This window comes from Meleagris gallopavo, chromosome 16, assembly GCF_905368555.1.
Source record: "Meleagris gallopavo chromosome 16, MGAL_WU_HG_1.1, whole genome shotgun sequence".
NCBI lineage: Eukaryota > Metazoa > Chordata > Aves > Galliformes > Phasianidae > Meleagris > Meleagris gallopavo.
The window spans coordinates 5,548,255-5,564,070 of NC_139419.1; the positions used below are offsets into that span (position 1 = coordinate 5,548,255).

The following is a 15,816-nucleotide window of genomic DNA, read 5'->3' on the forward strand; positions in this document are numbered from 1 at the left end:
TATGGGGCTCTACCCATCATTACTTCCATATAAGTAGGCATGGTAAAGCTATTTCATTCAGCCTAGCAAATTAAATGAGCCCAGTTGCTAGAACGCAGAGCGGTGGCGTGATGAATGACATACCAGGTGAACCCTACCAAGGGATTAAAGCAAACTTCCAAGTCGTTTACAAAAAGGTAGAGCACCATTTATTTGCTTGGCACCATATAATTACAAGTAATCTAAAAACTGGAAGGGAAATTAAAGTGAAAAATCAAAACTCTCTTTTGTTCTGGAAACAAAACAACGAAGAGAAATATTTTTCTTCTCTGCTCATTTTGGTTTCTGTACAAATGCAGTCAGTGTAACAAACCTATCTAAATACTGAACACTGGTGCTACATCAGGGAGTCTCCCCTGGTCCTGAGTATTTGTGTTTGGATCTGTCATCAGTCTGGGTCATTAAATAACACATCTCTACCTGCACACTTCATTTCCACACCCAGTTTCCATAACTGCCTCTGAAAGTGGGATGGAACAGCTTGTGGTGCTGCCAGGGGTGGTATTCTGCACACAGTGGTAAACCCCCTGCCTTCCAGAAAGCAGACTGAGTTTAATGCCAAGAGTCCAAGCAGGGTGGGAGGTGGAGTGCCTTATTAGTAGGATCAGGGCTCACTGCTTAATTTTACTGTAAAAAATGAGCTTGAGGAGAAATTTCACAAAACAGTGTGTGCCACTTTTCTTGTTACACGGTGTAGAACTTCCATGGTGTGTGCACAAATCTGAACAAACACTTCCCACCATCGGGCAGAAGCAGTGAGAGCTGTTCCAAAAGTTGTGCTGCTGTCCCCAGCGGGAGGGCCCCAAGGGTTGAGCAGCATTCCCAACACATACCTAAATCCCAGAAGATCAGCTAATGCTAATCATACCAAACCTATTATTTAAAATGAATTTTTGCCCTAAGTCCTGTCTGAGAGGTCATTCAGCCAAACAAAGCTGCTCTTTATGCAACAGGAAGACAGATGCAAGGAAAGATGGATATGTTATTTATGACCACTGCAAAGTTCCATTTCTATTTAACAAAGGCTTAACTCAAAATTGAGATTCAAATCTTTCAGGATTTCCTCAGTCAGACTTCAGAACAGAGCCTGAAGCACCTACAAGTCTGACAGCTTGCAGATGAGCTTTAATGATCAATGTCACAGCTTGGAGCGGCTGTAGTGAATTTTAAGTGTTGCTTGGATATGCAGCAGCTTCCCAGCAAGACCCGGTTCACGGTGATCAGGCTTCGTTAGGCCGCACCTCGTTAGCACTGAGCTTGGACAGTGCATTGCAGGCCTGCCTCCAGCCTTCCCGTATCAGCCTCGGTTAGCATCACTTTCATTTTTTAATTAAAAGGCTGTGAATGGTGTTTGGCTGAAGACTGTGTACCAGAACTGAGTAAACTCAGACCAAGGCCAGCAACGGTGTCTGTGGGTTCTTCCCCTGTTGGCCGGTCTTGCTGCCCTCCATTAGCTTGTCATTAGAGACCATCAGCAGTGCTGGTGCTTGGGCAGCCTTGTGTAAGGCTAATTAACCAGCATGCCTCCAGCTTCCCATTGGCAAACACTGCTCTGTGTGAGCAGGGAAAGCCTCCCATGTCCCCTCGACACCTTTTCTAATTGTAATTTCTTCTCATGCACAAAGCTTTCAGTTCCTCTCAGAAGCAGGCTCTGGCTGTAAATATTTTCTCCCTCTGTTTTGAAATCACTGCTTTCAGACTATTCAGCAACTTGTTCTTAAGCAGTCCCCAATTATCATTCACACGCTGATATTTAAGTTCCAATTTACTCATAATTATTTTTGGCTTTGTGCAATTGGCCGCTTAAAAGCACCACGCAGTCATGCACACATACATATGTACTTTATTCTATTAAATCCCATTGTCGGTTGGGAATTACTATATTAGAAGCTCTGAGAACTCTTCTCTGGCTGACATGGCAGTGCACACAGAGCTGCTCTTCACTTTTTCCACTTGCTGTTGGAGTTTAGCACAGTGGAGGCATTAATCCCAGCCCTGCACACAGCCTGCTGCTCCCCCCATGCAGTGCTGAACACGTTTCAGGAGTGCCAGAGGGCTGCTGTGTTCCAGCATCACCCCCCAGGCAGAATGCTGGGAGGAATCTGAGTTTAATATTTAATGTTTCCATAGGAATCAGTTGTGTGTGTCTGCCACGTGATGCAGACGTTGTCATGGCACAGAGCCCCAGCCTTGGGAGGGAGGAGAGAAAGCAAACAGATGTCCCTCTCACCAAGTTCAGTGCTATGGAAAAATCCATATGAAACATGCCTTCTTATTTAGGGACCTGGAGACAAGTCAAGAACTTGAGCCATTATATAGAAAAATTGAAAAAAATGTGCCTCCACTTGCAGCACTTCTAGCACACCTCCTCAGGCATCTCCAGCATTCAGGTGGTACTTGGAACAAAGGTTCTCAGTGCATGTCCCTAACCACAAACAAAGTAATTAGAAAGAAAAATTAATTTCCTATAGGCCAGACCCATTTTGGCATGCCAGTGCTGCAAACGAAAGCATGGCTTTGCCAGCCAATCCTTTGTGACCCTTACATTCTCCATGGGTATGTGCATTTCCTAGCTGAGTATGGTTTAATCTCTTATTGCCATGCTCTCTAGCAAGGTGCGGGCAGATGAATCGATGAGCCTTGACCTTCACACTGACTTCCTTAGTAATTTGCTGCAAAACTGGTTAGTTCTTTTTTCCTTGCTCCCTGCACGGACAAAAGCCAAGCTTTATAAATCATGTGTGTAAACAGAAATATCCTCCTTCCTTGAATACGATTACTATTTAGAAAGAGGCTGTCGTTTTACGAGGCAGAGAACCTGTTTAATCTGGAGAGACTGGTTCTGATGCCAGACGCCGTTACCATAACAGTTTATGTCTGTCCTAAGTTTCAGAGTGAAAATTAAAATATCTCATATAAACTGGTTTTGTACAGTTTTTTTGTACAGTTTTTGCCCAGCTACGGTCGTTTTCAGAGCCCCAAACACTCTTTCTGCTGGGTGACATCTAGGAGTTATTTTCGTATGCATGCAAATAAGCCATGCAGTACCTCTACAATGACACAGTATGTAAATGTAGACTATTTGTTTCTGGAGCCCAGATGATTTTGTGGGACCAAGCAAGAAGGGAGAACTCAGCAACAGCTCCCAGAAGTGAGGGGGGCTACAGGGGTTGCATTGAGAAGAGCCAACACAGCCAAGTGGAGAACCAAGCTCCTTCCAGGGTTAATTTCAGACTCTGTTACTATGAGAAAAATAGGCAAAATCAACCTCTGTACTATAGTTACCAATTCAACACAAGAAAAAAAATAAGAATAAAATAAAAATAAAAAAGCAAGCTTTTGGTTGGCATACATGAGGCAAAGTTATTTCTTTTCTTAGAGGTTCTTTAAGGTCCCTCCTAAAAAATGAGTGAGTAAGAGTTTTCTTTCCTTGGCTGCTTTTGAAAGTCTGCGGCCGCATGCTCCCCTCTGTGTGAGCATTCCCCATTGGATTGTGCTGGGCACAGCCTGCTCCTGCAGGGAGGGATGGTGATGGAGATGGAGATGATGACAACGGGGAGAGGGATGGGGCTGAGGACAGGAATGGAGATGGGGATGGGGCTGAGGACAGGGATGGGATGGAGATGGGAATGGGGACAGAGAAGGACAAGAGCAGGAGGTGCTCCAGGAGGGCTGGAGGAGCTCGGCACTGGAGGTGACTCATGGAGAGCTGGACACTGCTTGAGTTCACACTGGGACAGCAGCAAACCTCAGTTATTTCGCTGATGAAGCCTCTGAGCACGGCACTAGTGTGTAACTCTTCCCCATGGTACAGCGTCAGCCCTCTCTCCCCAACAACCTTTGGTCCTCCTCGTTGTCACTCTGGTTGCAGATCTGTGAATTAAAAGCAAACTCGTGTTGCAGTCTGTTTTAATCACCTGTTAGTTTTATCTCCCACCGCCGCTATGAAAACATTCCCGACATAAGTCATCTGCAAACAATTTGTGTTCTCCATTACATCACCCAGATCCACCCTACATCTTTAAATGTTATCACTGCCTTTAAAAAATAAAAATAAAAAAATTTGCAAGGATGTCCAAAATCCCTTTTCCAGCATGATGTCTGTTTCCCTGCCTCTGACCACAGCTCTGAGCTACTGCGGACAGGCAGTGTGCCAAAAAGGAGCATAAGCTGGTCAGTGTATAGGGTAAAGCCCCCACGGTGAGGGGTCCAAGTGTTGCTGTCTGGCCAGGACTGCAGGGGGGGGATATTTAAAGCACTGAGCTGTGACCTGAAGCCGGGAAGGGCACTGAGAGAGGACAAAACACACCTTTTCTCTCCTGATGTTCACAGAGTGATCAAAGGTGCTACTTCTGGAGCTTTAGTGCAGGAATGATGGTGGAGCTTGCATTATTTTTTGCACTCACATTTTTTTCTGGCTTTAAATAAGGCCACAAATGTGCGCTAGCTTTCCTTCCTTTCTCATTCCTAGGATGCTGGCACTCGTTGCATTCCAGCATGGGTGTTTTGGCATCTGGCTTTATCCCCCAGACCTTTAAGGAATGGAAGGAGACCAGCATAATTTTGCACGGGGAAGGTGCTGCTGCCACATACCACCTTCTTGAGATGGTCCCTAAATCTACTTCTCTGGAAAAGAGCTGCATAAAAACCTGAGCTTTCACTGTGTATTTTTCTTTCTCCTTTCTACTGCCCAAAATGATGCTGAAATCTCCCAAAGAAAAATTATTTCCATGTGATCCCAGCACTTTCTCCTTTGGCTGGAACATTGAATGTGGTTTTGGGTCTGTGGTTTGTTTTTTTTTTTTTTTTCCCTTATTCACAAACTTTTTTGGTTTTCATTTCCATCATTGTGTGAGGCACTGTGCAAGCAGACAGACTGGCTGAGCATTGTAGGGAAACCATAGTAGGACAAAAGCACAGAAACTCAGCACAAGTTGATGCAAGCAAAGAACCAAGAAAAAAAATAGCTTTTGCAAACAACCTCGCTGCTGGATTTCATAAGGAGCAGGACGAACTTTCAGTGTTTCATTTGGACTCCAGCTAGGAAGCTGCAGCAGCTGCTGAGGACTGAAGAACCTGAATGAACAGCAGCTTTCATATTATGCATTCTGCTAAGCAACAGCAAGGAAAGTAAGAGACAGGGTTTTGAGTCACAAGGTAAGTTAAACGGGTCTGAATAAGTTGGGAGAAAAATACTATTGCTATGGGGAACAAAGCATTCCCACCCTGCAGAAGCAGGTTGCGTGGGGTGAGTCATAGCAAGAGGTGGTCTCTGCCCACACTGCTTCCTCTCTTTTGCTTCACCACAGCGGGAGAAAGAAGCACAAGGTCAGGTTACTGCTGCACCAGCTGCAGTTTGTTTCTGCTAATGCTGCTTGCTTCCACACCCACCCTCAGCTGCAGCACCACTGCCCGGTCTGCTTGTGCTCAGGATGGGGCTGCAGCCGGGGCAGGATGGAGCAGAACCATGCCCAAGAATGTGCCTTTCAGCTATGATAGGTGAAGGATTCTTGGTGCCATTCACCTCACCAGTACTCTTTGCTCCATGGGAGAAGCTGCCCTGCGAATGATTTCACTGCAAGTGGGCTGGTGTGGCAGAGCATGGGGTTGAATCACTGTCTAGGCTTGCATTGGGATGGGTGTTTGTTTAGGAGCCAGAAAAAATCCTTTTGCTGCCTCTTTGTGATGTGTGATAGCTGTCTGTAGTGAAGATGCGGGTGCCCATGTGTACCCATCCATTTCCACACAGGCACACCTTCTTCCCATAGTGCGCTTTGCAGGGCACCCACATTAAATCCATGGAATTCCCTAGGCCTGGGCGTGTGCAGCAACAGGAGAGGGGCTTTGCTTGGGATCCTCACCTCTTCCTATGCACATGGGTGGGATGTCCATGTGGCATCATGGTCGTCTTGCAGGATGCTGCTGCACATCATTGGGAGTGATGGTTTCCCATGGGCATCACAGCAAGAACAGTTCCTCCTGGGCAGGGATATCAGGGACTTCATCCATACACCAAAATGCATCCAAAAATAGGATTACCCAGAAAAATCTACAAACTGACCAAACAACCCAGCAGCTATTGCAAACTGCGGATACGGTAACATTCCTGGCCCTCTCAGTGGCCAGATCCTGGCTGTGCCTCCATTCCCAGCCAGCTCACAGGGCTCGAGCTGTCCCTAGCATTGCAACCCTTCTTCACCCCAGTGCAATGTATAAACACTGAGAACAAGAGGGTGTTATAACAAGGTCATCTGCAAACCAGTGGAAACTTTTAAACCATGCTTCTCTTCAGGATCCAAATATTCTCATCTGCAAGACTTGAAGTCGCTCCATGACTGCACACAGGCTGCTGATGTCCAGTTTGAGAGGGGCATCTCTGCAGCATCGAGTTGGAGCAGAATTGCCCCACGCTCAGCACTGACTCTCCTCCATAGTTTTGGACTCATGAAGAAATTTTAGATCCTCCTGGGGAAAAGAAAAAAAAAAAAAATGAATCTCAAACAAATAGTTTCCAAGAAGAAGTCCAGCATCCAGACAGGAGTGGCCTCAGCACTGCTTTGTTTCCTGCTGCTAGCAATGCTAGGAAGACTGGAGCAACAAGGAGCTCAGAGTGTGCAAGCAGACAAAAGGTAAAAAAGCAGAAGCTGAATGATTTCTGTCTCTGGAATAGTGCCAAGGTCCGAAGCTGACACATCCATGTGTTTTCCATCCCTACGGCACAAGTAGGGTTTTAATCTTAATCACCCTCATGAGTTTTTTGGCTCGTATTTATCACTAATTAAAATGGGCAGTGGCTGGTGTTGTCCCGTGTACAGTGAATTCAGAGCAAAGACAGTCATAGATTGCTTTTCCAAGTGAAGCCATAGCAATAACAGGAAGTAAAATGTTAGCAAAAATTTAAAGTGCAGCTCCAAGTTCCAAGAATGATTTCTGCCTCATGAACTCTTCCTGCTGCAGTGCATGAGCTCAGCACAGCGATGGCTGGTATTTAATCTTCGAGAACCCCTGCAAGGTAAGGGTATAACATACCCACACTCCTGCCAGTGAAAGCAGGGCCCTACAGTGGGTTAATGCTGATCTGTACCACTAGTGATAGGAGAAGCCCAGCAAATCCCATAGGAGCTGCTTGCAGAGCTCAAGGAAACCCATCATGGTTTAGACTGTGCTGACCCCACATTGCTAATACAGGGGAGTCTCTTTTGGTTCAGCCCCCAGACACATTTGCTTTGTTTCCTTTTGTTTTTCTCCATGTACAGAGAAAGTAAGATATTTTTGCAGTTATTAGGGGATTTTTTTTGTCCTTGCTGTTGCCCAGATGTGGTGCTTTATATGGAAGTGTTAAAATTCTTCAGGAATACAGTGTCATTAAAAAGCTTTGCATGAGCAGATGCATCTCATACATAAGCTACTACTTTGAGCTGCAAGATTAAACTCAATCATGAACTGAGAAATCAATCAAGGTGCTCTCAGTGCCAAGCAAACATATTTAAATAAAGAAGTTGCATACAGGTAGAAAGCATCACCTCATTTAACTCCCAGAATAGAAACAATGGTTTTTGTCCTTCCCTCACAAATGTTTGTGGCATCCCTAGAGTTCTGCATGGAAGAAATTTGCTTTTTTCATCAGGGAGACATCAGGAATGACAGGTGTTGCAGGAAAACCAGTAGTTTTGAGACACAGATAAAAATGCCCATTGGTTTATATTTTGTGTTGTAAACTGGTCCATCTACTCAAATTCAGAGAGGGGACCCAAAAAAAAAAGAAAAACCAAAACCAACAAAGTATAGTTCCAGCCAAAGAAACCCTCTATTACATTCAAACAGCCGTCCGACAGCGGTATATATTCTAACGTTATGATGAACACAACCAACCATCAGCCACTGTCAGCACGGAAATGCCCTGAAATTAACTGCTTTTCTCAGATTTCAATGTCTCATTTCACGATTCACATAAATCTTCATTATTTGCCAAAATATTGCTAAATATTGCTATGCCCGTTTAATATAGAGAGAATTTCTTCTTTCCTCGCATCTTGGTTGGTTCTGTCCTGGAGCTGCTGGTTGTGTGGTGTTCCATGGCTATGGCACGGGGAGGTTTGGAAGCATTTCGGGGAGACTGAGCTCATTTATCTTAGCATTATGTGTTACACCTGAACCAGCTGAATGCCTGGCCTCCCAATGAGCTTCCTACTCCCCAAGCATTCTGCAGGAAGCGCCAGAAACATCCAAACAATCCTCATTTTTCTGAATGTCGCCACAAGATTTGCAGCGGAAATTTTTCAACCTCATTTATCCATCAACTGTTACAATATAAACTCAAGCTCAAAGAAGAGCCAAAGAAGCTGAACTGGAGAAATGGTTTTGGGAAAGGAAAAGCTGAGAACTTCCTCTTCTGTCCAGGTGAAACATTTACAGACCCCAAAGTTTCTAAAGCCAGCAGAAGAGTTTTCCCTGGAGCAGAGCAGTGCTGAGCTCCTTGCTCACTGCAAGTCTTCCCCTGAAAGGGATAAACATCAAATCCACCATCACCACATTTGACAGAATGAAATCAAAATAATTATCTTTAGCGGGAAAAAAATACAGTAGTTAAAAAAAACAGCTCACTTTGCCTCACAGATCTCAAGTGCTGAGCTCTATCTTCCCTTTATATATATATATATATATTTTTTTTTAATGTATCAGTTTGACTTCCCTACTATCACTTGTGTTTGCTTCTCCTCCAAAATTTTGCCCAAATCATTTCTTTTCTTCAGATTGACATGGTCTTGTTGTATGGAAATCCTTATTAGTTTATTTCCTCTCCTGTTGGACACTTCATTCCTCTGGTTTAAAGTTGGATGCCTTTCAACCTGATCCCCATACCGCTGGATTCCTCTTTCAGTCTTCTCAGACTCCCCTCCCTCCATTTCATTCCTGTTTTACTTCTCCTCTCCGTCCCTGACAGTTACAAGCAAACTGTAAAACTGAAACTGTTTATTTGCATATATCACTGAAGCTTCAACTAATCAAATACTTTGCAACCAAGTACGTGTTTCTGTATTCAGTAGGGAGGACAGTGACACATACGTGCACACAGAAAAAATTAGGTTGGCCCCAAATGCACATCTGACACCATTTCCAGAAGATTGAGCTGCTTGGGAATATAAAATCATGAAGGAAAATGTGTGTGAGGCTCTGGGTGTCAGTTCAGGATGCCCTGAATTGACTGGATTTGTGCCTGGTTGGCTTCATTTTCCAAATGCAATTTCTCGCCAATAACTTGAGTAATTGTTCTTCATGAATCATGCAAACGGCCACAATTTCCTCAATGGGTGCTTGGATTATAGTAATGTAAAAGGTGCATAACCCGAACACTGATTTTTCACCCTGACTTCTTTTCCTTAAGCCACCTCTAAAAATAGGAACATCATTCATCTTAAAGAGAATAATGGCCTATAAAAACGTAGAAGTAATTTCTTCATGTTTATGAAACCTTTGCCTGCCACCCATTATGAATGCCCCTCTTAATGAATGCTCTTTCTCCTTCATGAAGGTATTATAAGCAATTATGTCCTCCAGTTTTAATGTTCAGCTAATGTAATCAAATGCCTTAGAATTTATCCCCAGGGTATTGACTATCTACAGTCCCAAGGACTAAATAGCTTTTAGTCTCATGGAGGATATGTTGGCCCCAGTTGTCTGGGTCTCTGAGTGAATATGTGGTCTTCCTTAGACCATTACACACATATGTAATATATGTATATATGTAATGGTCTAAGAAAGACCACGTATTCACACATATATATGCACAAGCTTTAATCACTGCAAAGGAGACCCCAGAAACATTACTTGGACCCCAAACGCTATCTGTAGTGCAAGCTTTTTGTTCTGGCCACATACAGGCTGCTTATTTATGATATGCTGTCCATTCAGGCTCACATTGCATTTCTGGTCCCAGTCGACAGCACAAAGATGGCTTAAGGACCGAATGAAAATTAAAAAGGACTTAATGAAAATGAGAATTCAGGCCCTGAACACTGATATAGAGGAACATTAATCCCTCAGACTTGTACCTAGAATAAGATACAATTACAACTAGAAAGATCATTTCAAGTTATGACAGGTTTGATGAAAGAACTTTCACTGCTGTCAGGAGCAAAGTTATTATATCGCTGCTAATAAGTATTCATCTAGTTTCCAGGGAGCTGGATTACACCAAGTAATAAAAGGTGTGAATGACAGCTCTTTTGGGGCAGGTAAGAACTGGAAGAAAACATCTCCCAACAATGACTGTACAATCTAAGTACCTTGCTCCAAACTAACCATTTTTCTTTTCCCATATTTTCTTGACTAAGTCCATGGCGTACCCAGTGAAGCCTTTGGGTAACTCATAGATAAATACCTTCTCTCCCTCTGCAAAATGCTCATTGTTCCATTTCTGAAAGCAAGGATTTCTAGGCACTGCCATCCCCACCTATTCCAGGAATTAGAGCTGGTAGAAGAGGAGCTCTTCTAACTGTTCTCAGCCTGAGGTCAGCAAGAGTCCATCTCACTAATTGGACTTTGGAAAAGGTCCAAAAAGGCATCATTCCAGAACCTGTCTAGTATGAAACACCACCGCAATGAGCAGAATGACACTAATTATGGTATGAGGAGGCACTTGCCTGCCACCAGCTCCATTCCCTGCCTAGATGGAGGGTAGAGGGGAGCTCAAAGCAAACTCACCAGTCACCACCAGCAACTTTTTCTGCCTGTTCATTTCATCCAGTATTCAGGGAATTTATATCTTACCAATATCAGCTGAAAGTGCAGTAGATGTTTTTAACCTACTGTTTGTGCAGAACAAGCCCCAGTTTTGTCTGTGTCTGCTCCAGCTATTTGGCTCTTTGTTCTGCACACTGGAAAATAAAAATAGGAAATGCACAGAGGAATTATGGTAAGAAGAGCAAATGGACATAGTCAAAGCCACAAACCACTTGGCTAGGTCATGTCAGAAAGATTACCAGCAAAAGGTTAAGAAACCATCTGAAAATAGAAATGCTTTTACTTTTTAAGTTCATTTTTCCACCAGCACTTTTCTCAAAAAAAAATTTGGTCAGATATAAATTTCTATGAAGTTTCATTTTCTGCATCTGATTTTTCATGTTTTCAAGACGGCAAAACATGAAACAGTTACTGAGAACTAGTTTTTACCCAGCACCTTTTGCAAGAGCAGTTCCAACCTCAGCCAGACAGCAACAGCACCTTGAGCAGTGTTTGCTACACCTTTAAGGACCATGGCCTTCACTTCTAATCTCAAAACGCATTTTTTCTTTCCTGCTTTTATGTGTAGTCTCTTGAAAGATATTTCAACCGTAAGTAATGCATGATGAGGATTGCCTTTTCCGTTGCTTGTAAACAGTACGCTGTGGGGAACCCTTCCTACCTGGAGTCTCCTAGTGCCACTACAAGATAAGCTAATAATTAATCAGAAAAGCACCTTGCGGCAACATTAGCAGATGGCCCATCAGCTGCTCTGATCCGAATCACCATGTTAATCGTTTGTTCTTTGCCTGCTCCAGCTGGCTCGGATGAAGATGAGCGCCGTGTTCTTCCTGCTCCTGGTGTCCATCCCCAGCTCCATGGCAGTGCAGGACCTGCCGAGGCGGGAGCCACGGCGCCTGTCGTGTGTGCGATGCTGCGGGCCCTCAGAGCAGCCCGTCTCCATCATCTCCTCACGATACACAAGGATGAGCAGTGATCCTGCTTCCTCGGTACCCAAAGTGCAGCCAACCATAGACATCACCATCCTCAAAGGTGCGTAGAGGTGACCACGGCCATTACATCCTTCCTCCATCTTGCTTGCACATCTTCATCTGGCAGGTTGTGCTCTTTCCTACACCACAAAACTCATCTGGTTTATTTGTATAAGGGGTGTCATGGCACAGGCTGTGTGCGCACAAATAAGAAGTGTCAATAAGTTCCAATCCATCAGAAAATGGAATCAGTGAGAGCTCAAGTTATATCACACTAAAAAACAGATGCAAACGTTATCTAAAAAATTGTTCCTCAGAATAAGAAATAATGAACAAGTAGAAATTCTCACTCACTTTTTCCATTTCATATGCTTTGTCTTACAAAGACGGACCTTAATAATTAAACACATAATTTAGGAGATATGTCAGGGAGTGCTATGCGTAGAGACATGCAGACCAGACAAAACCTCTCCACAGCCCAAATCAGACTTAAGCCAAATCTTTAGCCAAACCTTTCTTGCCCTAAGCTGTGCATTCAGCTGGATCTGTGTAAGTAATGTGGTCAGGTAATGGAGTTTCGCTACTTCAATATTTTGTGCATCAGCGCTGTGAACTCAGTAAAACCAAGCTTTCACCTGGCATGCTTCTGAGAATAAAGAGGCTGATGGTGTCTGGCATCTTCTGTTTTCTTTTATGTTTGCAGGTGAGAAGGGGGAAATGGGAGAAAAAGGGTACCCTGGAGCAGCTGGGAAAGAAGGAGAAAGAGGGCTACGTGGTTTCAATGGACGGAAGGGCCAGAAAGGCCAGCCTGGCCCCCAAGGCCATTCATGCAAGCAACTCTATGCTGCCTTCTCAGTGGGTCGCAGAAAGCCCTTGCATAGCTCAGACTACTTCCAGCACGTCATTTTCGACACCGAATTTGTGAACCTCTACAAGCATTTCAACATGTTCTCAGGAAAGTTCTTCTGCTACGTGCCAGGAATCTACTACTTCAGCCTCAACGTCCATACTTGGAACTTCAAGGAGACCTACCTGCACCTGATGAAGAACGAGGAAGAGATGGTCATCCTCTACGCCCAGCCCAGCGACCGGAGCATCATGCAGAGCCAGAGCCTGATGCTGGACCTGCAGGAAGGAGACGAGGTCTGGGTGAGGATGTTCAAGCGGGAGAGAGAAAACGCCATCTATAGTGAGGAGTCTGATGTTTACATCATCTTCAATGGCCATTTAATCAAGCCAGCTGTAGAGTAGTTAGACCTCAGCTTCAGGCTCAGAGCTTTTGGTAGGGGTTCCTCTGATGCATTAATGTCTTCCCTTTTAGAAGTGCACATCCAGCTCTGCTTGGAAGGACTGCAGGAGGCAGCCTCCTGGTGGCTTTATGTCCATTCCAGGGACACCTATGAATGGAGGCGATGGGGCTTCAAGGTGCTCCAAGCTATGACCACAAAAGGCTTTAACCCTTAGCCTGCACTGGAAACAAAGCGCAGAATGTTCCAGTTCTGCAGCCCCATATAGATCCCCAAGAACATCCCTAAAGAGTCTCCAAGTCGATAGCAACAAAATTAATCTCTGCTTTTCCTTAGAAAAGACAGAACTGTATAGACCAGAAGGGATTTGGAGAGACTGACTAGCCCAAAAAAATGTTTTGACTAGATCTACGGGTCATCAAATACCTGTTGTCCAGGTGCTAATTAAGGAACATATCTACCACAATGCTTAGCAGTGTGCAGTATTGCTAACAAAGCCTCCTTTCTGCTGGCACCCACACCGTGCCTGCTCCACTCGGGTGGGCAAGAACACACCATGTTAATATTTTGCACAATACAATTACCCTGAATTACATTTCTGTTCCATTTCATACAATAATACATTCTGAGAGCAAAACGCTAGAATTGCATAAATAGCAGCATATTGACCCAGAAAACTTTCTCAAAGGCATAGTTTTAAGTACAGCTGCAGCCACATGCCATAACTTTGCTAGACTGCTGTATTGCTAGCATAACTTCTTGCAGAACATCAGGGTACCATGGGCATTTCCATTTCTAAGGAAAACAGTGGGCACTGCCTTAAGGTCCTATCTGTGAATGCTCATTGCCAAGCTGGAGTCTTCTAGACATGAGCATGGCATTAATTACTGTCTTCCAGCATTCTTACCTCTGGTAATTGGAAGAGAAAATCAGGAGGAAGAAAGGTGCTTCACTACCAGCAGTGATATTACAGGGAATTTGATCTCACACCAAAATAGACAGGTGCACGCAGCAGCAAGAAACCACATTTTCCTCCGGTTCTTCCATGCCCATTCCTTCCTGTTTGCACCTTGAGTCGTTTGTATTTACGATACATGAAGACAAATTGCTTCACTGCTGTGCCTCACCTACCCACACCTGTTCAGAAAAGTAGCTGAAATAAACAGATTGCTTTGAGTGCACTGGTTTTGTTTATTTCCATATGCTTTTCGCAGCACAGGGCTAAAAGCACGGACTGAACACCCAGTTCTGCACTTTCACTTAAGCACCAAAGGACTCCAGAAACTAGACTGAAACCTTCAATTCTCCTTCGCTGGTCAGAAGGCGCTCCCAGCTGAGAATCAGGATGCAGAAGTTAAATAAATACCAAATCTTTCTGAGGTCTCAATTTTAGCACAGATAGAAACTTTTAAGTAGCATATCTGCAAGTAAATGCACGATGAAAAATGGTTTATCAGCCTTGAAAGATCACATCTGCTCCCACTTCCAGCACAGACTGCTCAACCCTCAGCAGGAAAAGTGGGAAAGTTGCAGGGCTTTAAAATCTCACCCAAGGGTGTCTCATGCAGACCCCCCATGCCTTACTGTCAGACATTCCAGCTGCCACCGACAGCCTCTTTTTTCTCCACCCACTCCTTCCAAAAAGGCCTCCTAATCAGCAGCTTCCATTAGGATGATGGTAAAAGCCCTAATGGTTGCATTGCTTGTTTGCAGCACACCATTTAGTGCTGAGAGCACTGACAGAGAGGTGCCAGCCCTGAGCAAACACGTGCCAGCAGAAGCCTTCCTACTGCACTCACTGAAGGCATTTGCTTTTTCCCCAATCATTGCCACCTTTCCCCGTTTGTCCCTCCTCCTGCACCACTTCCCACCTCGATTTTGCAGCTGCAGAAATTATCCAACAGGGCTGTCTAACATTCCCTGCATATCGAGTGGCTCTGTGCACCTCCAGTTCACCCCATCCACTGTTTGCTGTGCTGACTTTAATTAAAAAGAAAAAAAAAAAATGATCCAGCCTTCTTAAAATGTCACAACCAACTGGAGTTATTGACAGCACCTAATCCAGCACTGGGAAAAACACCTCTGGAGCACGCTTACATTCAATGCACACTGACTGGGGAAAAGTTTTCTAACAGGAAGGAAGCAAAAAAATCCATGTATCTGTATCTGTACACGTGTTTCTCCATAACACTTGGAGAAGCTCTGAGAGGACACATTCAAAATGCTCTTGACTGATATGGCAGCGCCATAAGCAGGCAAGTCATTAAAGCCACATTGGTTGCTGGTGCAGAATAGCCTTGCAAATAATGAAAAAGGTTATTGGTTTGCACACATTATTCAAATTAGTCATTCTTATTATTGCAGAACTTGTAGTCCCAGCCTGCCAAGATCTTTGGAGGGGAAAAAAACAACAACAACAACAACAACACAACAAAAGGAAATACCTGAAAAAGAGAGATGTAGAAAAACATCCCTATGCCACATTCAAAATACATCCCTCCATTTTTCAACTTCAAGGGCTGGGAAAAGCATACCCGTTTAGAGCAGCTTAATGAGCCAAATCCAAAGCACAAATATTTTAGAACTGCTCATCAGCATACAGGCAGCCTGCCAGAGCCTCTTTGTAGGAATGGAATTTAAATCCTTCCAGCAATCCACAACAATTTGACAAAAAAGCTTTTTCAGTTCTCATTTGAAGAGGGGAAAAAAAAAAAAAAAAAAAAAAAGAGTTAAGTGCTCAAAATGAAATGATAAAGAAATAAGGCAATTTCTGTTTTATCTTTAATTTTCCTTAAATTTTACACTTGGAAATAAAC

General features: G+C 43.9%; 1 protein-coding gene across 2 annotated transcripts; it reads left to right on the top strand.

Annotated features, from left to right (window-relative positions):
• The first annotated feature begins 4,859 nt into the window (after nt 1-4,859).
• C1QTNF8 (C1q and TNF related 8) lies at nt 4,860-14,271 on the top strand. Of its 2 annotated transcripts, none has more exons than XM_003210635.5 (3): nt 4,860-5,196; nt 11,580-11,814; nt 12,457-14,269. In XM_003210635.5, the coding sequence occupies exons 2-3, from the start codon at nt 11,589-11,591 to the stop codon at nt 13,002-13,004; spliced, it is 774 nt and encodes a 257-aa protein (XP_003210683.1). In that variant the 5' UTR covers nt 4,860-5,196; nt 11,580-11,588; the 3' UTR covers nt 13,005-14,269. The 2 variants fall into 2 exon arrangements, with proteins under 2 accessions (XP_003210683.1, XP_085093774.1); XM_085237648.1 differs by lacking the exon at nt 4,860-5,196 and adding an exon at nt 6,532-6,668 and having other exon boundaries at nt 12,457-14,271.
• Nucleotides 14,272-15,816: the final 1,545 nt, after the last annotated feature.

Bases quoted from the DNA above. Each gene is read 5' to 3' on its own strand.
- C1QTNF8 (XM_003210635.5), top strand. From the start codon at position 11,589: ATGAAGATGAGCGCCGTGTTCTTCCTGCTCCTGGTGTCCATCCCCAGC. The intron at 11,815-12,456 runs GTGCGTAGAGGT...TTATGTTTGCAG, and splicing joins AGACATCACCATCCTCAAAG to GTGAGAAGGGGGAAATGGGA.